The sequence below is a fragment of the Nerophis ophidion genome, linkage group LG07 (genome assembly GCF_033978795.1).
Source record: "Nerophis ophidion isolate RoL-2023_Sa linkage group LG07, RoL_Noph_v1.0, whole genome shotgun sequence".
Lineage (NCBI taxonomy): Eukaryota > Metazoa > Chordata > Actinopteri > Syngnathiformes > Syngnathidae > Nerophis > Nerophis ophidion.
In genome coordinates this window covers 24,733,848-24,757,293 of record NC_084617.1, presented here as the reverse complement: position 1 = coordinate 24,757,293, position 23,446 = coordinate 24,733,848, and the positions used below count along the sequence as shown (strand labels likewise).

Below are 23,446 nucleotides of genomic sequence, written 5' to 3'. Positions count from 1 at the left end.
AATATATATATATTTTTTAACTTCCGGTTGTGTTTGTCTGTGTGTGTAAAATTATTAAATAGCGATAAAAAATATTAACATTTCCGTGTCGCCGTTTAAAAAAAAAACTATATTACCGTGTAGAAGCATTTTTGGTTTTAAAGTGGACATATTTAAAGGTATCACAGTGTATAGTGGAGTCAGTGTCACTGGTCAGCTGATCGCTGCATGTTGTCTCTTGCTGCTAGCCTAGCCTAGCCTAGCCTAGCTTAGTTAGCATCGCTGGATGTTGTTTACAGGCAGTCTTTAACGCCGCCTGGCACCGTCCTCCTTCTTTTACCGCAACCACAGCAACTTCTCCCGGCGTGTATGTTGGTGTGAAGCGGGCCGAGAAGAAGGTGAAATAGGCCGCCGGTGCTGCTGATGGAATTCAAATCCACCACAACAATGGCGAGTCCCAGCCCTAACAAGCCGTCTCCGTGCAGCAACAAGGGCGCAGCAGACGCAAACAAGCAACAACAAACGTCTCAACAACTCTTCACAACAGTCAGCAGCCTGCAAGGTGAGACCATCTTGTCGGCGTGAAGGTGAAGGGTTAGCTGTTAGCTGCGGGGGATTGGACTGCGATCACTTGTGAGGAGAAGCAGATGCCATTAAAATAAACATGATCTGAGTCACGATGATATTATTATTATTATTGTTATTATTATCAACACGGAGACCTACTGCACTCCATTCAAAACTGTTGTTCCGAGGTGTCATGTTATTCACGTAATGCACAGGTGTCAAACTCATCAATTTAACGTGGCATATACCAGGGACAAGCGGTAGGAAAATGGATGGATATACTGTTGTAAGCACAATACCAATGGCGCGCAATTTGCAAAATTTGCAAATTTAACGTCAAATCAAATCAAAAGTTTATTGGATTCATCACTATACAGTGTACATCCACGACAGAACTACTGACTAAACTACTACCACAACTTGGTTTACTATTTCCATCCCATCCATTTTCTACCGTTTATTCCCTTTTTGGGGGCACTGGCGCCTATGTCAGCTACAATCGGGCGGAAGGCGGTATACACCCTGGACAAGTCTCCCGCGAAATAGTTAAATAGTACCTGATAGTCGGAAGTGTGTCTCCACGGGTGTGTTGACGCGCAGTGTCTCAGGGGACTCGACGGTGCTCTCCCGTCGAATAGGAAAACCCAGTAACTCAATTTTGGTCAAAACTGAGCTGATAATAATTTTGGAGTTCCTAGGTGATATGCTTTACATTAGTGTATGCGATATTGTAATTTGTACCGTAAGTAAGCTGTTACGCGCATGGCAGGACCTAGCAACTACCACATAACCGCGTGGATACAACAGAAAAACCTAGTATCTCAAGGGACCAATCAGAGCTTCTTTGTCAGTCGCCTTATTGTCTTTAATGAGACATTTGCACGAATCGGGGCCGACGGTCAACCTGATTATGTGATATTATGGCACGAGGGGATGTTTGGAAGATTGGCCCAGGATGTTGCAAGCACCTTCATTAAATGTATTGTTCTTGATTCTTCCCCTTGCATACTCTATTGGGCAGATAACTGTGGAGGTCAAAATAAAAACTGGACGCTGTACACGGCTCATGCCCAATGTGCAAACGCACAATGGAGCCCACCCGAGATTGTGATAAAATATCTGGAGAAAGGGCACACGTTCATGAGAGCAGATTCAATCCATGGCTCAATCGGCAAGAAAATGAAAGCTCAAGAAAACATCTATACGTTTGAAGACTTTGTAGATCTTTGTAAGACAGCATCAAGATGGATTGGTTTTCCTTTGTCTTCTCAAAATCAGCTAGAAGTGAGTTACTAGGTTTTGCCTTTGGACGGGAGGAGTCGCCACCTCATCGCAGGGCCAACACAGATAGACAGACAACACTCACATTCACACGCTAGGGCCAATTTAGTTTTGCCAATCAACCTATTTCCGGGTGCATGTCTTTGGAAGTGGGAGGAAGCCGCAGTACCCGGAGGGAACCCACACATTCACGGGGAGAACATGCAAACTCCACACAGAAAGATCCCCAGCCTGGGATTTTACCCAGGACTGCAGGACCTTCGTATTGTGAGGCAGACGCACTAACCCCTCTTCCACCGTGAAGCCTTGGTTTACTATTTATAAAATATAATAATGTAGGGTTACCTGGAACTTGAAATAGGCCACCCGGCCTGAATCTACACTTGGTAGTAGTTTAGTCAGTTGTTTAGTCTTGGATGTACACTGTATAGTGATGAATCCAATAAACATTTGATTTGATTTTACATTAAATTTGCAAAATGCTTACAACAATACCACACCATTTAAAATGGCCCTCCCGTGTTACTTAAAAATGACTCGCCACACCTTTAACATTTCAAATGGCCCGCCAAGTCATTTAATTTGGCCCACCACACCGTTAAAGTGGCCCTTAACATAATTTAAAATGACCTGTCACACCTTTAAATGTGGCATACCACACCATTTGAGGCTTCACGGTGGCAGAGGGGTTAGTGCGTCTGCCTCACAATACGAAGGTCCTGCAGTCCTGGGTTCAATCCCAGGCTCGGGATCTTTCTGTGTGGAGTTTGCATGTTCTCCCTGTGAATGCGTGGGTTCCCTCCGGGTACTCCGGCTTCCTCCCACTTCCAAAGACATGCACCTGGGGATAAGTTGATTGGCAACACTAAATGGTTCCTAGTGTGTGAATGTGAGTGTGAATGTTGTCTGTCTGTCTGTGTTGGCCCTGCGATGAGGTGGCGACTTATCCAGGGTGTACCCCGCCTTCCGCCCAATTGTAGTTGAGATAGGCGCCAGCGCCCCCCACAACCCCAAAAAAGGGAATAAGCGGTAGAAGATGGATGGATATCATTTAAAAATGAGCTAGCACACCTTTTAAAATAGCCCGCCAAGTCATCTAATTTGGCCCAGCACATCAATGAAAGTGACCCGCCACACCATTTAATGTGACACATAACACACCGATTAATGTGGCCCTCAACATCATTTACAAATGACCCGCCACGCCATTAAATGTCATACCACACCATTTATTATGGCCCGCTACACCATTTTATGTCTTATACCACACCGTTTAAAGTGGCCCTAGACATCATTTAAATATGACCCGCCACAAAATTAAATTTGTCATACCACGCATTTAAAATGACCCGCCACTTCATTGAAATTGGCCCTTCACACCATTTAAAGGCCTACTGAAATGAGATGTTCTTATTTTAACGGGGATAGCAGGTCCATTCTATGTGTCATACTTGATCATTTCGCGATATTGCCATATTCTTGCTGAAAGGATTTAGTAGAGAACATCCACAATAAAGTTCGCAGCTTTTGGTCGCTAATAAAAAAGCCTTGCCTGTACCGGAAGTAGCAGACAATGTGTGCGTGACGTCACCGGTGTGAGGGCTCCTCACATCCATACATTGTTTATAATGTGAGCAATTCGGACCGAGAAAGCGACGATTTCCCCATTAATTTGAGCAAGGATGAAAGGCTCGTGGACGAGGAAAGTTAGAGTGAAGCACTAAAAAAAAAGAAAAGGCGACGGCTCCAGGCGGTGGCAGTGGGAGCGTTTCAGATGTAATTAGACACATTTACTAGGATAATTCTGGAAAATCCCTTATCTGCTTATTGTGTTAATAGTATTTTAGTGAGATTATAGTCATACCTGAAAGTCGGATGGTTGCGGTGAACGCCAGTGTCTCTGAGAGAAGCCGAGGAGCCAAGATCACAGCTGCCTCTTTGAGCTGCAGGATGAAGTCGCGTAATCCACTGAAATCTCCGGTAAGAGCCGACTTATTATCACAATTTTCCCATCCAAAAACTTGCTGGTTGACGTAGAGAAACATGATTGCTTGACCGCTCTGTGTTAAAGCTTCACAACAAACAAAGAAACACCGGCTGTGTTTCGGTTGCTAAAGGCAGCTGTTTTCCACCGCTTTCCACCAACAGCATTCTTATTTGACGTCTCCATTATTAATTGAACAAATTGCAAAAGATTAAGCAACACAGATGTCCAAAATACTATGTAATTGCGTGATGAAAAGAGATGACTTTTAGCCGTAAGTGGTGCTTGGCTAAAATGTCCCCTCCAACCAATAACGTCACAAACACGCGTCAACATACGCGTCATCATTCCGCGACGTTTTCAACAGGAAACTCCACGGGAAATTTGAAATTGTAATTTAGTAAACTAAACCGGCCGTATTGGCATGTGTTCCATTGTTAAGATTTCATCATTGATATACAAACCATCCCGACTGCCTGATCGGTAGTAGTGGGTTTCAGTAAGCCTTTAATGTGGTACATACCACACCGTTTAACGTGGCCCTCCACGTCATTTAAAAATGACCCACCACACCTTTTAAATGTGGCATACCACACCATTTATCATGGCCCACCAATAGATTTAATTTGGCCCACCACATCATTGAAATTGGCCCGCCACACCATTAAAGTGGCCCTCCACGTCATTAAAAAATGACCCGCCACATCTTTAAATGTGGCATACCACACCATTTATAATAGCTCGCCAAGTCGTTTGAAGTGACCCGCTACACTAGTAAATGTGGCATACCTCACCACTTAAAATAGCCGCTAAGTCATTTAATTTGGCCCACCACATCATTGAAATTGGCCCGCCACACCATTTAGTGTTTCTTATATCCCACCATTTAAAGTGTCCCTCCACGTCATTTAAAAATGAACTGTCACACCAATAAATATGGCATACCACCCATTTAAAATGACCCGCCACTTCATTGAATGTGGCCCTCCACACCTTTTAAACGTGGCATACCACACCATTTATTATGGCCCACCAAGTCATTTAATTTGGCCCACCACATCATTGAAATTGGCCCGCCACACCATTAAAGTGGCCCTCCATGTCATTAAAAAATGACCCGCCACATCTTTAAACGTGGCATACCACACCATTTATAATAGCTCGCCAAGTCGTTTGAAGTGACCCGTTTGAAGTGACCCGCCACACACATTCGAAATGACCCGCCACACTATTAAATGTGGCATACTACACCATTTAAAATATCCCAACAAGTCATCTAATTTGGCCCACCACATCATTGAAAGTGGCCCACCACTTCATGTAACGTGACACATAACACACCGTTTAACGTGGCCCTCAACGTCATTTAAAATCACCCGCCACATCATTAATTATGGCATACAACACCATATAAAATGGCCTTCTAAGTCATTTAATGTGGCATACCACACCATTTAAAGGATCTGTTTGCAACTTCCTCACAGTTACATTTTTCAGAACACCATTGGCTAACTTATATCACAATTAGTGGTTTAACGACACACATTTGTTTTAAATTGTGTATATATTTCACAATCAGTTACCTCATTGTACGAGTAATTAGTTACTCTTAGTTACACATTTGGCATGTATCTGATATGATATGCATAGACTAAAAAATGTATAAAAAATAATTCGTAAAGTAATCCTTAAATATTGAAAGTACAAAACCCAGTACAGTACCAAAAACTTAGGTAAAAACTTGGGTAAAAAAGACAACAAGGAACATTTGGCCTTTAAGTACTGCAATTCTCCGCACCTGTACTGTATACCAAAATACAGCCTGAAAAAACTTTAGATAAAACTGTTGGCAAGTTTTGTGCAAATAAATGACATGTACTTAAGTCAAATGTTCAAAAACGTTTCTGGATGACAATCTGACAGTAAAAATTGCATTTGTATACAAAAATTGGGCCTTTTCTCAAGCGAATTTTATCAGTGCATGCAAGTAATCACCTCTGATTAATCATGATTTATCCAAATTCTCAGAGCTCATGATGCATATTTCTTTTCCAGCAGAACTAAGGCCAAATCTAGTGATTTCTAAGACATTCTTATTCTACCAAAAGGAAGGAAAATATACCTGTAACATTTGCAATGAGGTTACTGCAATCACGTGGTCGTGTGACACGATCACCTCCTGTCAATCAATGCATTATAAATGAATTATGAATGAACACTAAATGTCTGATTGCAATTTCCAGACTCCAACACCTGCTGGAGATGTCAAAGCGAAACAGGTAGGACCATTTAAGTTCATTGTAGCATCATTGTTTAGTTTAGTAGTGACAGCTGAGCGGCATGTTGAATTAACATTCAGATAAAGTAAAAAAATGTAATTCAGATCCATTAAAAGTGTAATAGCCACTTACATAGAACACATCTGCAGTATTTTTTTTATTTCTAGAACACATAGGTACCTCCGTATGGTCTGAGAAAAAAAAACTAATCTTACAAATTTTCCAGTAAGAAATAAAGCAAATCAAATTAATGCGTTCCAGACAGCCAACCGATTACCACCAAACCAATTTTATAATAACTAATGATAGTTTTACATGCAGTAAACCATATAAAACATATAGAAATGATAAATGAACTGTATTGAACATTTATTGGCAAAGAGAGGAGGGGAGAGTTAACTTTAGATTTTGCTCCAAATTATTTCTTGAATTCAATAGTGTATCTCACCTTCTTTATTGAAGTGCTTTCATTCGCAACTTTGTTTTGCCCCATGGTGTATTATTTTGTAGGAGAGCTAAATTAAAAAGTGCAGGGAGTAAATCACTAATGTGTAAAATATTTTGTTTGGACACTTCATACGCGGGGAAAACAAACTATTTTGTAACATACAATGTTTTGCCGTATATAACAGCGGCGAAACGTTGCGATAGATTTTCATTGAAGACCAAATCAAACAAAATAGTAGTTTGTGTGAAAGTTGTGTGATGTTAAATGTACCGTATTTTCCGAAGGAGCGCACCAGAATATAAGCCGAACCCAAAAAATTTTAGAAGAAAAAATATTTTTCCATATGTTAGCCGCATCAGACTATAAGCCGCAGATGTTTACATTGTGAAATTAGTTATTTACACAGTAAGATTCTGTAAATGTTTATTTACATACCTTAATTGTTTTCAAACGGCTTCTGTCACATGACAGTAAAACGGCCGATCAAACAAAACATAAGTCATTGTCATGGACCCAAGAGCTCTCCAATAAGCTAAACAGACTCAATAACTCCACGGGGATGTTTTGGTGAATTTACTGAAGAATCTGTGAAACAAAAAAAAAATACAAAAAGAAAGTTTTTGTTATGATAATAACACGGACACTCGTAAACGTGTTGCCATATTAGCTAATGCAAAGGATACTAGGTTCTTTACATTACGATAGCACATACAAATATTAATGAAAACACTCTGACAGACATCAAACAAGGGAGAGTTAAGTAAGTAAGAATTGTTTTATTTATATTGTAAACCTTACAAGCTTTGCTTTGAGTGATGAATGAAGAGTCCATATGAGTAAAAACGCTATGGATGGCTAGAAGACGGAACGACACTTCTACTTCCGGTTGAAAGCACTAAACAGAAGAGCACTGCAGCAACTGCAGTGAACAAACTCGTACAAAAAATGGCTCAGTAGCAGAAACAATGGGACTTTTTCAGTGTATTTGCTTGTTTTTGTTTTTTTTGTACTATTTGCATTATGGCCGTCAGCGGAAAAAAAGTCTTAAAACAAGCCATACCTTATTATAGGCGTCAGGTTTCAAAGTGTAGGAAAAAGGTAGCGGCCTATAATCCAGAATTTACGGTATGACATTGTTCATGATAAATGCATTACCGTATTCACTTTTTACTGTAGTACAAATGTACTTTAAATTGAAGAAAGGATACATATTCATGTGAAATCATTGAAAAACACACATTTTATTGGGTGTATTATTAGCATTTTTAGACTTTTCATAACAGTTTTGATGCTAAAAGATGATTTGTTAGCCTGCTGTCTATTAATTCATTAAAGAAATATACTAAGAACAGTTAAATTTTAATATTTCACATACAATAAAGTTAATTTTTTTTTTACATTGATTAAAAATGAAATTTTCAATAGCAAAAATAAACTTTTAAAAGTGAGATATCTTACCTGACTCACTGCTAGAGTCAGCTTGCTTGGATCGTCACATGACCGTCACATGACGGTCACAAAATCGTCACGTGAGCATTACATGACCCTCATATGACCGTCACATGAGCAACATATGCCAGTCACATAACGGTTATATGACCCTCAAATAACTGTCACATGAGCATCACGTGACTTTCACATAGGGCTGGGCAATATGGCCTTTTATTAATATCTCTATTTTTAGGCCATGTCACGATACACGATATATACCTCGATATTTTGCCTTAGCCTTGAATTAACACTTGATGCATATAATAACACCAGTATGATGATTCAATGTGTCTTCATCAAAACATTCTTGTTCATACTGCATATGCTCATTTTAAACTTTCATGCAGAGAGGGAAATCACAACTAAGTAAATTTACCAAAACTGTATTTATTAAACAGTTATTAAGCAGTGGCAAATACATTCATGTAAATTCAAAAACTGAAAGTGCAAGAGGTTCAGAGACATTTTAAAACAAGCTATGAGTGCACTTTTGTGCATGATGTCACTAAGACGACATATCAAAACCACATTGAATTAAAGTTCACTTTTTGTACAGAACGCCACTACAATGGTTTAAAACATATAAAGTGCACTTTTGTGCATGATGTCACACAAGATGTTTCAATAAGTGTCCAAAAAAAAAAAAATAGCTGCATAATAGGAAATCAAATAGTGTATGTCCATTGCTATGTGGTATGTTACTGCGAACGTTATCTCCTTCTGTTTTAGACTATTTTTTTCGTACGGTGTTGATGTGAAAATGGTTGCTTGGGCATTTCATTAGGTGTGGCACCAGCCGAGATGTTGACATGCAGAGTTTCAAGCACTCCTCATTCTTTAGCGGGGGACTTTTCAAATAGTGCTATACATCAGCAGTGGTGCTACCTTTTGTAGCAACGTTTTTGCTGCATACTTATATAACATCTTGCCACTTGAAGCTAAACCACCGCCAGACGATGAACCCTGTACTGTTTTTCTTGGGAATTAATTCTTCCTTCATTTGTTACCGGAGTCACACCTTCTCTCTCTCGTATTACCACTCGCACCGCTCCGTCAGCACCTGCCACTGCTAACGTTACCCATGTCGCTACCTCTCTGCTCGGCGAGGGCATGTGACGTTGCACTCGCGTCAGTACGTGACGTATGTAAGAAGGTGCGCTTGTTTTATGTCTCTGTGAGAAGCAGAGACAAGAAAGAGTAAGAAACGCCTGTGGTGTATTGCCCGCTGCTTAAAGCAACTGTGAGAGGATGTATACTCGAATATCTCGAGATAGTCATTTTCTATATCGCACAGAGACAAACCCGCAATATATCGAGGACCGTATTTGCTTGAATTGCCGCCGGGGTGCTATTTAATTTAAAACCTCTTCTCATTCCTGTGCTTACCAAAGGCATGCGGTAAAAGTAAGCATGCGCTAACTATTTTAAAACCCCTTCTCACTCCGGCACTTACCAAAGGCATGCAGTAAAAATTTGAGTGTGATTTAAGGATACCATCATGAAAAGCACATTTAATAAAAAACAACAACTTTATTATGCTCTTACCTTTACTTATAAATATAGTCCGTGCCAGCTCCTTCTGATCAAAAGCAACGATAACTTGTTTATGGAAGCCTTCCTTATCTGTCTTCAGTTTTAAAAGTCTCTCTGTCTCGATGGAGATCTTCCTTTATTACCTCCTCCAGCACATATCACGTCACTTCTTCTGCAGCCGAGTAGTCGCAAGAAGGATCACTAGCGCCCTCTACCACCAGGAGGCAGTAGTCATTTAATGACTCATATTTGGCAGACGCAGCTCTGGTATTGTGACGGTCTCAAGCCGTCGTCTTGCGGGTTCCCAGGACCACCAAGGAAGGACATGGCTTGAGCAGTTTTACTTTGTTTATTTTTCAATAAAACCTCAGTCCAGGTGGCTCTTCCGCTCCTCCTCTCCGCTCGCTTGCCGTCTCCTCTCCGCCATCTTGGGCCGGGCTCCAGCGTGCCCTGTCTGTCTGTCGGACCGTCGGCTCCACAGGTATATTAATAAAACATAGCTGCTTACTGTTCTTTTTAGCCTACCGGTATTCAATAGCTTGGACCTTAAATCCTACTGAATAGCTCTTAATCTTCTTCCCTTTATGCGATTTCAAATTACCGGTATTGAAATCAGCCTCCTTCATTTTGAAAATGATGACAGGGTAAGTGTCACTCGCGACGTCACGAGTTTGACCTGGCGGTAATACTAAGCATGCGCTAATTATTTTGCGAAGCGAGTTTGACCCGGCAGTAATTCAAGGCAGGCGCATACTATATGCCCGGCGGCATATAGTCATATAACTGCCACATGACCGTCAGATAACTCTCACATGAGCATCACGTGACCGTCACATAACTGTCACATGACCGTCACATGAGCAACATATGACCATTACATAGCTGTCAAATGAGCATCACATGACCAACACATGACCGTCATGTAACTGTCACATGACCATCCTTCCTAAATGTTTCCTATACTTTACATCACTTCTCACCATTGTAGGACATTCCAAGATTACTTAAAGGAGAAAATTGAAAACTCCCAAGATGGCCGCTCACACACTTGTTTGTGACAATTGAGTAATCTTGTCTTCTGACTTTCCCCACAACGCTGCTAACTAACTGAATGACGGTGAGCTTCCCGACGACGCGCCTCACTTGTTTATGTCGCCGCCTCATCCCCTTGTTTGATGCGTGCACGTGCATGTCCGCCTTCCTTCCCACAGGGTTGCAGCAAGCAGGCGGGTTTTTGTTTTTTGTGTCACGTGTGAAGGAAATAAAGGTTGTGTTCTCACCTTCAGGCTTCCAGATAAACCTGTCTGGAGCCCCCCCAAGTAAGACACACTCCTGTCGGTCCTGACGCTCGCCACTAATCCACGCTTTGGTGGGCTTGTGCTGCCCGCTTTGTCTAGTAAAGACAGGAAGATGAAGATTGTCCACTTAGCTATCCTGAATGTTGTTTCAAAGACTCACACGTCCTCTGTGGTAGACGTCATCATGTAGAAAAACAACATGGACGTCACCCACACGTGGATATGATTTATTGCATCTATAGCAGGGGTCACCAACTTTTTTGAAACCAAGAGCTACTTCTTGGGTACTGATTAATGCGGAGGGCTACCAGTTTGATACACACTTAAATAAATTCCCAGAAATAGCCAATTTACTCAATTTACCTTTAATAAATAAATCTAAACATATAAAAAAAATGGGTATTTCTGTCTGTCATTCCGTCGTAAATTTTTTTTCCTTTTACGGAAGGTTTTTTGTAGAGAATAAATTATGAAAAAACACTTAATTGAACGGTTTAAAAGAAGAGAAAACACGAAAAAAATTAAAATTTAATTTTGAAACATAGTTTATCGTCAATTTCGACTCTTTAAAATTCAAAATTCAACCGAAAAAAATTAAGAGAAAATTAGCTAATTCAAATCTTTGAAAAAATTTAAAAAATAATTTATGGAACATCATTAGTAATTTTTCCCGATTAAGATTAATTTTAGAATTTTGATGACATGTTTTAAATAAGTTAAAATCCAATGTGCACTTTGTTAGACTATATAACAAATTGGACCAACCTATATTTCTAACAAAAACAAATAATTATATCTTCTACATTTTCCAGAACAAAAATTTTGAAAGAAATTCAAAAGACTTTGAAATAAGATTTAAATTTGATTCTACTGATTTTCTAGATTTGCCAGAATAATTTTTTTTAATTTTAATCTTAATAAGTTTGAAGAAATATTTCACAAATATTGATCGTCAAAAAAATAGAAACTCAAATGAAGAATTAAATTAAAATGTATTTATTATTCTTAGCAATAAATAAAAAAATAATTCAACATAGATTTGAATTGTCAGGAAAGAAGAGGAAGGAATTTAAAAGGTAAAAAATATATGTGTTCAAAAATCCGAAAATCATTTTTAAGGTTATATTTTTTTTCTCTAAAATTTTCTTTCTGAAAGTTATAAGAAGCAAAGTAAAAATATAAATGAATTTATTTAAACAAGTGAAGACCAAGTCTTTAAAATATTTTCTTGGATTTTCAAATTCTATTTGAGTTTTGTCTCTCTTAGAATTAAAAATGTCGAGCAAAGCGAGACCAGCTTGCTAGTAAATAAATACAATTTAAAAAATAGAGGCAGCTCACAGGTAAGTGCTGCTATTTGAGCTATTTTTAGAACAGGCCATCGGGCGACTCATCTTGTCCTTACGGGCTACCTGGTGCCCACGGGCACCGCGTTGGTGACCCCTGATCTATAGCGTCCCATAACTACCACTCACTGGACACTTCATTAGGTACACCATCCAAGGAGACCCACCAGAACACAAACCTGAGCTAGCAGATTATGGAAGTTTGCTTCTAACGTTCATCTATCAGAGCGGCACAAGTCCAATACTCACAGCTTCTTGCTTTCCTCAAGGAACTTCTAACAGGAAACTACTTTTTCCTCAGGCTTTGCTTTTGTGTTCTTTGGTCTGCTTGCCCTTTGACAAGCTTGTCAAGACTATCACACACACACACACATTCTTGTATTTGTTACCTTTTTGAGACCTGAGAAAAATGCATACCTCTTTAGGTCCACCCTTTCTAGATATATAAAGATTTGTATTTCCAACATGTATAATATATACATACAATGCAAATATAAAAAATGCTTGTTGTGAAAAATAAGTTGGAATTTCACAAGAAAAAGGTCACAATTTCGCAAGAAAAACTTTGAATTTTAGCAGTATTATAATAAAATTCATAATTTTTACTCAGCAGAAGTCAAAATTTTACAAGAAAAACTTTTGTGCAATATTATGATAAAAGTTGGAATTTTACTCAATAACAGTCGCAATTTTACAAGAAAAGCTTATAATGTTGGCAATTTTATGAAAAGAGTCGTAATTTTACTCGACAATATTCACAATTTTATAAGAAAACTTAAAAAATTGGGCAATATTATAATACTAATCAGAATTATACTTGGCAAAATTATGACAAGTCATAATTGTACTCAAAAAATGTCACTATTTTACAAAAACAACAAAAAATAGGCAAAAAATCTTATATGACAAATGTCCCCTTTTTGCATAACAAAGTAATAATTTTACATAAAAAAGTAGTAATTTTACAAGAAAATATTGCAGTATTACAGAAACATTATGTGAAATTGTTAACAATTTTAAAGAAAAAAGTCGACACATTGTGAGAAAAAGACTGCTTTTGGTTAATTTTTTTATTATAATATATATTTTTTGGTTGTAATTGGTTTTTAATCTTCATTATTTTTCTTCAAGTTATCACTATATACGTATTTATTTATTTATTTATTTTGTATACATTTTGGCCAATGGGGGCGCATTTCAAATTCTTACACATGTTGGCCAGAGGGGGACCACTCCAAATTTCTACACACTTGTTATTTCATATGTTGACCAGAGGGGGAGCCATTTTAAAACTGACACAGTCAATTTGAAAAAATCCCTCCTTATTTGGGACCACACTAATTTTAACAGATTTCACCTCCAGGGGTGCAAATGAGACATTCTCTATTAGATTGCAATGGTCTTCTGTATTGGGACCATGATTTATGTCATCACTTGTTCTCATATGGAAGGTACTTTTCTTTGTTGATGTCTCAAGAAGGCTAGAAATACCAGTCTGCACTTGAAACTCTCCTTTGCCATGGTTGGAATTCCAGGACATATTCTTCTTGTGCTTATGTGGAAGTTTGTCTTGATCCATCCTTGGATTCAAACATTTATGAGCTGTATGATAATATTTCTTATCTCTTAACAACAATAACAAACAAAAAATATTAGGAATTAGGGGTGTCCCAATACCACTTTTTCACTAATGGCCCGGTTCCGATATTGGAGCCTGGAATGTTTGCCGACATTGGTCTGATACGATATCAGCAGGAATTATACATACTTGTGTTGTTTAATAGTGTGGAAAGTTAGAAACTGTTTGATCAAGTGAAACAAGTAAAAAAGAACAATAAAAGGTATTATAAACACTAACTTCTTTATTATTAACCATCTGAAACAGACCTATGCTGTCTTTTAGTTGAAGTGGAGTGTTTTTTGTTGTTTTTATAGCAAAACCTAGTGGCTACAATAATTCATGAAGTCAAGCTCATTACGCAGTAAGTTAAATGATGCGGACACGTTTGTTATTGGATACATGGACATACTGGATATATGTATAAGTAATATGCAATTATAATTATTTGATACTTGTTTATATTGACAAATTAGCTGTTATATTGTTCAATGATTATTACCTATGTGTAGCTTGTGGGCTTTTGTGTCCTTGGCTGTTGTGTAGCTGCTAGCTCCTTGAAGCCTATAGCCTAGCATGTCTACCATTCATAAGTGACTTGACCAAAATAGAAAAAATGGTGTGCTTATTAGACGACATTTAGATGATAACTGGCTGTCAAGATTTGCACAAGTAAGCACGCTGCAGGGCAGCTTGTATCGCACCGGAGATATCACACAAGTAAACATGCTGCAGGATTGCTTATATCGCACATGATATCTCACACACAAGTAAACATGCAGCAGGAGTGCTTTTATTGCACATGATATCATACGCACGTAAACACGTTGCAGGACTGCTTGCATCGCACATGATATCACACGCAGGTAAGCACGATGCAGGACTACTTGTATCGCACATGATCTATCACTGCTGCTCACTGCTCCCCTCACCTCCCAGGGTTTGAGGGTGATGGTTCAAATGCAGAGGATAATCTCACCACACCTTGTGTGTGCGTGTGACAATTAATGGTACTTTAACTGTAACTTAACACACAAGTAAACGCGCTGCATGGTTTGCATTTATCGCACACGATATCACACAAACAAGTAAACACACTGCCGGACTGCTTGCATCGTACATGATATCACACACAGGTAAACACACTGCAGGGCTGCTTGTATCACACTTGAAATCACACACAAGTGAACATCCTGCAGGACTGCTTACATCGCACCTGATATCTCACACACATAAGTAAACACGCAGCAGGACTGCTTGTATTGCGCATGATATCTTACACAAGTAAACACACTGCAGGACTTCTTGTATTGCACTGAATAAAACTCACAAGTAAACCACTGCAGGGCTGCTTGTATTGCACATGATATCACACACGCACAAGTAAACACGTTGCTGGACTGCTTGTATATCACATGTTATCACACACAAGTCAACACGCTGCAGGACTGCTTGTATTGCAAATGAAATTACACACACAAGTAAACACGTTGCAGGACTGCTTGTATCACACGTGATATCAAACACAATTTAACACATTGCAGGACTGCTCCTGTCGCACACGATATCACACACACAAGTAAACACTGCCAGGCTGCTTGTATCTCACATGATATTACACACAAGTAAACACGCTGCAGGACTGCTTCTATTGCCCATGATATCTCACAGGAATAAACCCGCTGCAGGACTGCTTGTATCACACATGATATTTCACACACAAGTAAACATGTTGCAGGACTGCTTGTATCGCACATGATATCTCACAAAAATAAACCCGCAGCAGGACTGCTTGTATCGCAAGTAATATCAAACATTTTTACATGCAAGCACATATAATCACATACTTGTTATTTTTGCTGATAACGGAGTAACATCAATATCGGATGAAGACACCCCTACTCCCAATAATGATATTAATATCAGGATGAGTGTTGTCCGCCTTGCCACTCGAGGGTGCTGTTGTACAGCAGCATGACCTCACCTAACTTTTATTGTCTGCATTTGATGTCTGCTTCCATGCACGGAACATCTCCTCCCAGCTGACTTTTGACCTTCTGTGCTTGCATTACTCCCTCCGCTGATTGTCATCTCCCCGCTTTCAGGTAAACGCAAAGCCCTCAAGCTGAACTTTGCCAACCCGCCCATCAAACCCACCACCAGATTCACGCTGAACACGACCGGACCGCCCTTCCAGAACCCGCATATGTGAGCCCGCTGCCTTCTCGCTCCGCAGATGTTATTTTGGTGTGTGTGTGTGCTGACCATGTGCACGTGTGCGTTGAAGCGAGAGGCTAAGGACGCACAGCATCGAGTCCTCCGGGAAGCTGAAGCTCTCCCCAGAGCAGCACTGGGACTTCACGGCCGACGACCTGAAGGACTTGGGCGAGATTGGCCGCGGGGCGTACGGCTCGGTCAACAAGATGGTGCACAAGCCCAGTAACCAGATCATGGCCGTCAAGGTGAACATCTGGATGTCATTCAGCGATACAGTACAACACTTGACAGTACAGTTGAATTGGTGCTGTGACACACTTTGTACTTTTAAAACCAGTATTTCAAAATTAATTAAAATCAACATAATGTGTGCTTTCCCCCTAAAAAAACATCACAACTTTAACATGTGACATGCCACTTTAAAAAAATATAAACGTTTGGATAATATTGTACAAAACAATACAATAGTATGTAGTACAAACAAGTACCATAGTTTTATGAAGTAATGTAATGAAAATGTACAGTATGTAACTTGGAGGGTGGACTTCTACAGTATCTGCTTCTCCGTCAAACACGCCATCAGCAGCTTCTCTATACTTGCATGGGTAAATGTCCGTCGTTTAGATGTTATTTTGGCATCCTTGGCTGGCGTTATCCACTCATTCTGATTCATATGGTGCAGACTGCACACACAAACATATGGATGGGTAACAAATCTGTTACTTTTTTTTATGTAACGTGAAATCATTTATATATTTATACGGCGCTTTTCTCTAATGACTCAACGTGCTTTACATAGTGAAATACATTTTTTAAAGGCCTACTGAAACCCACTACTACCCACCACGCAGTCTGATAGTTTATATGTCAATGATGAAATATTAACATTGCAACACATGCCAATACGGCCTTTTTAGTTACTAAATCACTATTTAAAATTTCCCGGGAGTTTCGTCCTGGAAACGTCGTGTAATGATGACGTGTACGCAAGATGTCACGGGTTTTTAGGAAGTATGAGCGCTGCACACACACAGCTAAATGTCGTCTGCTTTAACGGCATAATTACACAGTATTTTGGAGATCTGTGTTGTTGAATCTTTTGCAAATTGTTCAATTAATATTGGAGAAGTCAAAGGAGAAAGATGGAGTTGGAAAGCTTTAGCCTTTAGCCGCACAAACACACGGTGATTCCTTGTTTAAAATTCCTGGAGGTGAACCGTTACTATGGGTCAGAGCGCGGTCAAGCCAACATGAATCAAGACGGAATGTCAACCAGCAGGTTTCGGTGAGAAAATTGTGGTTAAAAAGTCGCTTCTTACCGGAGAAAAGCTGAGCTTGTGTCGTCCGCTTGTGTCGTCCATAAAGCTGCCGTCGACTCCCCTGAGACACTGCGCGTCAAGACACCCGTGGAGACACACTTCCGACTATCAAGTACTATTTAACTCACTAAAACACTAGCAACACAATAGAAAGATAAAGGATTTCCCAGAATTATCCTATTAAATGTGTCTAAAAACATCAGAATCCGTCCCAATTGCATTTTTTTTTTCTTTTTTTTTTCTAGTCCGTCGCTATCAATATCCTCAAACACAAATCTTTCATCCTCGCTCAAATGAATGGAGAAATTGTCGTTTTCTCTGTCAGAATAGCACTTTTTGTTGGAGGCTCCCATTATAAACAATGTGAATATGTGAGGAGCCCCCACACTTGTGACGTCATCATTTGCGACTTCCGGTAGAGGCAGGACTTTTGTCTTAGCACCGAAAGTTGCAAACTTTTTCGTGGATGTTCTCTACTAAATGCTTTCAGCAAAAATATGGCAATATCGCGAAATGATCATGTATGCCACATAGAATGGACCTGCTATCCCCGTTTAAATAAGAACATCTCATTTCAGTAGGCCTTTAAGTTAGATTTAAACCAGTGTGGGTGGCAGTGGGAGCAGGTGGGTAAAGGGACTAGAATGGCAGAGCAGGGATCAAACCTGGAACTCGCCGCTTTACCAACCGAGCCATCGACTAAAACCGATTTAGGTAGAATCCAACAGCGCCACGTTTCGATACTTGGGTTGCGGGTGATGCCATGCCCAGCTGCCGACTTCGGGACTCGGCGATCACTCAAGCAGCACTGAGAGCGGATTTAGCCCAACTGCCTCAAGGTGATGTTGCAATTTTCAATGACACCAAAGAAATTAATCAAAGAAACGCTTCTACGTAAGTAAATGCACTACCTTGATCCTAATATACGTTGTCTTTGCTATTGACATGCATTAGCAATTTTACATGGCGATTTCAACACTTCCAAATTTGTTAATGAAAACAACAAGATGCAAGTTACAATCAAACAGTTAGTGTATAAAAGTAAGTACAATACTCAGAGTATTGACACTTATTAGGGCGCAACAAAAGATGAGACGGCAATGACTGAACTGACGCACCACAAACCATACACTACTGCCATTAGACTTGCAACTGTAACTGAAGCTCAGGAATGTGATAATAAAACAAGATATATCAATATTTTTGTTTATTTATTATTAAAAACAGTATTTATTACACATAATTGGTACCGTTGTGAATCGATTCCCAGGTACTGGTAATTGGTCAAATGTGAACAGTACCCGTCCCTACACACACCTGTATCATCTTTTTGAAGATTTCTGTCTCTAATTCAATTAATATCATCCACTTCTTCTCAGCACTCACATTCTTTACAATGTATGTCCTGCTAGCTACAGTATATGCTAATGCTAATGCGGGATGTTTTTGGTCTGATCTCACTGTGATAGTCACTGCGCCACCCAGTGGTGAGGATGTATTTGACACTGTTTTGCTGGCGGTCCCGAGGTACTTGATACAAAGTCACTCACTAGGTCCGCCTCAGGATTATTGCAGCAGGACAAAGCCTTCGGTCTACGCGTTTTTGTGTTTTTTCAGTGAAGTGAAGTAAATTATATTTATATAGCGCTTTTCTCAAGTGACTCAAAGGGCTTTACATTGTGAAACCCAATATCTAAGTTGCATTTTAAAACCAGTGTGGGTGGCACTGGGAGCAAGTGGGTAAAGTGTCTTGCCCAAGGACACAACGGCAGTGATTATGATGGTACAAGCGGGGATCGAACCTGCAACCCCCAAGTTGCTGGCACGGCCGCTTTACCAACCGAGCTATACCTTAATGAGGTTTATTCCCTCGATTGTGTTTCCTCGTCGTTTGCTAGCAACGCTGTAAGTCTCGTTAACGGTTCGGCAACTATGATGTCATGGTGGCGGCGTGTGTCTGCAGAGGATTCGCTCCACAGTGGACGAGAAGGAGCAGAAGCAGCTGCTGATGGACTTAGACGTGGTGATGCGCAGCAGCGACTGTCCTTACATCGTGCAGTTTTACGGCGCTCTTTTCCGAGAGGTGAGCGAGAACGTTGACAACAACAATACCAACTTTTCAGCATTTAACATGGAATATTAATAATAATAATAATAATAATAACTGATTTCTTCCAGGGCGACTGTTGGATCTGCATGGAACTCATGGCTACCTCCTTAGACAAGTTCTACAAATTTGTATATTGCTCTTTAGACGACGTGATTCCAGAGGAAATCTTAGGAAAAATAACTTTAGCTGTAAGTTGTTGAACTTTATCCCTCTTGTCACGCGCGCTAACTTCCTTTTGACTCTGCAGACTGTGAAAGCACTTAACCACCTAAAAGAAAACTTGAAAATAATACACCGAGGTAGCGCACTTTTCCTCGCCTAGTCCTGCGTGCTGTCAAATGCTCTCTGGAACCTTCTTGACTTCCTTCTCTGTGGCAGACATCAAGCCCTCAAACATTCTTCTGGACAGAAACGGCAACATCAAGCTGTGCGACTTTGGCATCAGTGGCCAGCTGGTGGACTCCATCGCTAAGACCCGCGATGCCGGATGCCGACCCTACATGGCGGTGAGTGACCTGGCTTGACCTTTTATAGCGCAGCGGTGTCCAGTGAGAGTCAGGTTGTAAATCAAGCAAAGCTGCATCGACACGTTTTCGACTTGAAAGAGGCTTAAAAACTAGGGCTGCTCCAAAAAAATATATTCACATCCAAATTGCAATTTTCATTTATTCTAATTCTATTTTGTGACATTTTTTATGTAGTTTTTCCATTCTAATTCCAAATGTAATTATAATTTTGAAAAATCAATTCACTTTTTTTTATTTTTATTTTAATCCATTTTTGGATTACAAACATTAACCAAATATTATTGATGTCATTATTATTAGTAGTACTATTAGTATTATTATTATTATTGGAACGGCTTTTTTTATTGCTTTTTGAAGATCCTTCTTTAAAATCTTTTTTTTGTCTTTGTACCTTTCTATTCACATCCAAATCGCCAATTTTATGTATTCTAATTCTATTTTAGTTATTTATTTATATAGTTTAAATGTAGTTTTTTATATTCTAATTCTAAATTGATTCATAACCTTTACAAATAAATAAAAAAGTGTCTTTTTTTTTTTTTATATATATTTTTTAATTACAAACATTAAATTACTAATATTTATATTGGTATTATTATTATTATTGGTACTGCTGTTTTTAATTCCTTTTTTGATTTTCCTTTAATTATTGTTTATGTCTTTGCAATTGCTTTGTTCACATCCAAATCCCAATTTTTATTTATTGTAATTTTATTTCATTTTGTTAATTTTTAATGTACCGTCCATCCATCCATCCATTCTACCGCTAATTCCCTTTGGGGTCGCGGGGGGCGCTGGTGCTTATCTCAGCTACTATCGGGTGGAAGGCGGAGTGCACCCTGGACAAGTCGCCACCTCATCGCAGGGCCAACACAGATAGACAGACGACATTCACACTCACATTCACACACTAGGGCCAATTTAGTGTTGCCAATCAACCTATCCCCAGGTGCATGTCTTTTGAAGTGGGAGGCAGTCGGAGTACCCGGAAGGATCCCACGCATTCACGGGGAGAACATGCAAACTCCACACAAAAAGATCCCGAGCCCGGGGTTGAACCCAGGACTACTCAGGACCTTTGTATTGTGAGGCAGACACACTAACCCCTCTTCCACCGGTGTTTTTTTTATTCTCATCCTAAAGTTATTCATAATTTTTGAAAATTCGTTTTAAAAAGTGTTTACCTTTTTTTTTAATACATGTTCATATTACAAACATTAAACAACTATTATTGATATTATTATTATTATTTTTATAATAATAATAATTATTATTGTTATTATTATTATTAATATTCGAACTGCAGTTTCTATACATTTTTGATTTTCCTTTTTGAGTATTGTTGGTATGTATTTTCAATTACTTTGTACATTTCTATTGTAAGTAATGTAAAGCTGTGATTAGGTTAGTTGGGGTTGCTCTATTTTCTTTTTCTTACCATGTTGATTAACATTCTGTAATTTTTGTAAAATATATTTTTAAAAATACATTTTTAGGCCAACAATGTGCGTATAAGTGGTACGGTATGTCAGCAGTCAAGAGGAGCTTTTGTAAGCTGTAACCTGTTTTGAAAATATTTTATTATCATTTATACACCGAATACTTTATTACAGGAATCGTGTTAAAGTGAGAATCGATTGTGAATCAAATCGTCGCCCAAATAATCAAACTGAATAGTGACGTGCCCAATGATTCCCACATCTACTAAAAACAATCCAATATATTTTTGTATATGCTGTATTTTAGCTATTTAACATTTATTATCCTGCCCTTCCTACAAATAAACTTTCATTTAATTTAAAATTCTCAAACATGAGATTGTTAGTTGATTACTTCCAAATAGTTATTGTAAAACTAAGCACATAAAGGAAAGTAAAAAACATTGATTTTCAAATGATTTGCGATTCTTATTTGTAACTATTCTTAAAAGATATTTAAAAATCAGAATGTATTTTTATTTTTTTCGCAAAACATTTGTCCTGTCTCGCCACTTTATTTTTTGGGTCGAAGTAAAATAGGAAGTAAAATAGAGCTGATGGGTATCATTTGTACTACGTTGCCTTGTGTTTACATTAGCCTCAACTTGTGTGCGTATGCTAAACTTGTGTGTATGCTAGTTTCCTCGCCTCCACCCACAGACACAAAGATAGTGTATGACTGATAAGAGGGTTCGCTCAGTTTCCTTTATTCCACTAAAGATAGCTTAAAAAGTTTCCTGTGCTTCATAACTTCTGTTCAAAACATTTTGTAACATCTTTATTTTGACTCTCAGATGTTGACTATGCATTTTTTTTCTTTTTTATTGAAACCCAGCAGGTTTGCCATAGACGTTGTCTCGTCTCGCCGTGGTTATTTTCTGTCTGGGGGTTTATGCTGACTTCAGCTGATGGCACGCCCTACTCTATGCCCCTCCTCCACTCTGCCCCCCAGCAGTTTTCCACTCTAAATTTGGCGAGGCAACACATACACACACACACACATACACACGCACAGTCTGTGTGAGTGTACGTTGTGGATGTTCTTATTGAGTGAAGGAATGTCGGCTGTAGTTTTCCAGGTGTCAGTGACGAGTACGTTGATGTTTAATTTCCTGTTTGAGTTGTTTTAGCAAAGTCTTTAGACGAGGCTTGCCCAAAGTGAATCTTTTTGTTTCACCCACCAAATGTGATACATATTTATGGTGGCCTCTTTTAAAGTCACACAACCATTGATGACGTGTCCACTAGGCTAACTACCGAATTTTCCAGATTATAGAGCTCACTGGTATATAAGCCGCGCCCACAAAATTTTAGGACATAAAAATATTTTTCCATGTATCAGCCGCACCATACTATAAGCCACATATATATATTTTGTGGAATGTGTTATTTACACAGAAAGATTCTGTAAATGTTTATTTACATGACTTGATTGTTTCCAAACGGTGTCTGTATCATGGCAGTAAAACGGCAGATCAACCAAAACAGAAGTCATCGTCATGGACCCGCTAACTGCGGGAGTCAGCTCTCCAATCAGCTAAACAGACTTAATAACTCCACAGTGATGTTTTGGTGAATATACTGAGGAATTTGTGAAACTGAAACAATACAAAAAGAAAGTTGTAGGTTAATAATATTAACACAAACACCCGTAAACATGTTAGCATATTCTCTAATGCTAACGATGCTCGCTTCATAACATTATGATAGCAGATACAAATATGCATGAAAACACTCCTACAGACATCACACATGGGACGAGTTTTAGTTATACATAAAACTCACATACGTTGCTTGGAGTGATGAAGAATTCATACAAGCAGAAACGCTATGGACGGCTAGAAGACGGAACAGCACTTCTACTTCTGTTACAAGCACTAAATGAAAGGACACTGCAGCACCTGCAGTGAGCAAACTTGTCCAAAAGATGGCGCCATAGCATAAACAATAACTTGCATTTCAGTGTTCGTT

The 23,446-nt window shown here is 39.1% G+C and overlaps 1 protein-coding gene across 3 annotated transcripts in view; it reads left to right on the top strand.

Annotated features, from left to right (window-relative positions):
- The first annotated feature begins 29 nt into the window (after positions 1–29).
- Positions 30–23,446, top strand: part of LOC133556098 (dual specificity mitogen-activated protein kinase kinase 4-like) — a 26,816-nt gene continuing 3,399 nt past the window's right edge. Inside the window, exons 1-9 of one of the 3 annotated variants that reach the window (XM_061905715.1) lie at positions 31–541; positions 6,055–6,090; positions 10,849–10,881; positions 15,930–16,032; positions 16,112–16,286; positions 19,324–19,443; positions 19,539–19,658; positions 19,718–19,769; positions 19,849–19,976. In XM_061905715.1, coding sequence (XP_061761699.1) covers positions 403–541; positions 6,055–6,090; positions 10,849–10,881; positions 15,930–16,032; positions 16,112–16,286; positions 19,324–19,443; positions 19,539–19,658; positions 19,718–19,769; positions 19,849–19,976 — 906 coding nt within the window. In that variant the 5' untranslated portion in view covers positions 31–402. Of the gene's footprint in view, positions 542–6,054; positions 6,091–10,848; positions 10,882–15,929; positions 16,033–16,111; positions 16,287–19,323; positions 19,444–19,538; positions 19,659–19,717; positions 19,770–19,848; positions 19,977–23,446 lie in introns of all 3 variants that reach the window. The other 2 variants (XM_061905717.1, XM_061905716.1) reach the window with 2 other exon arrangements.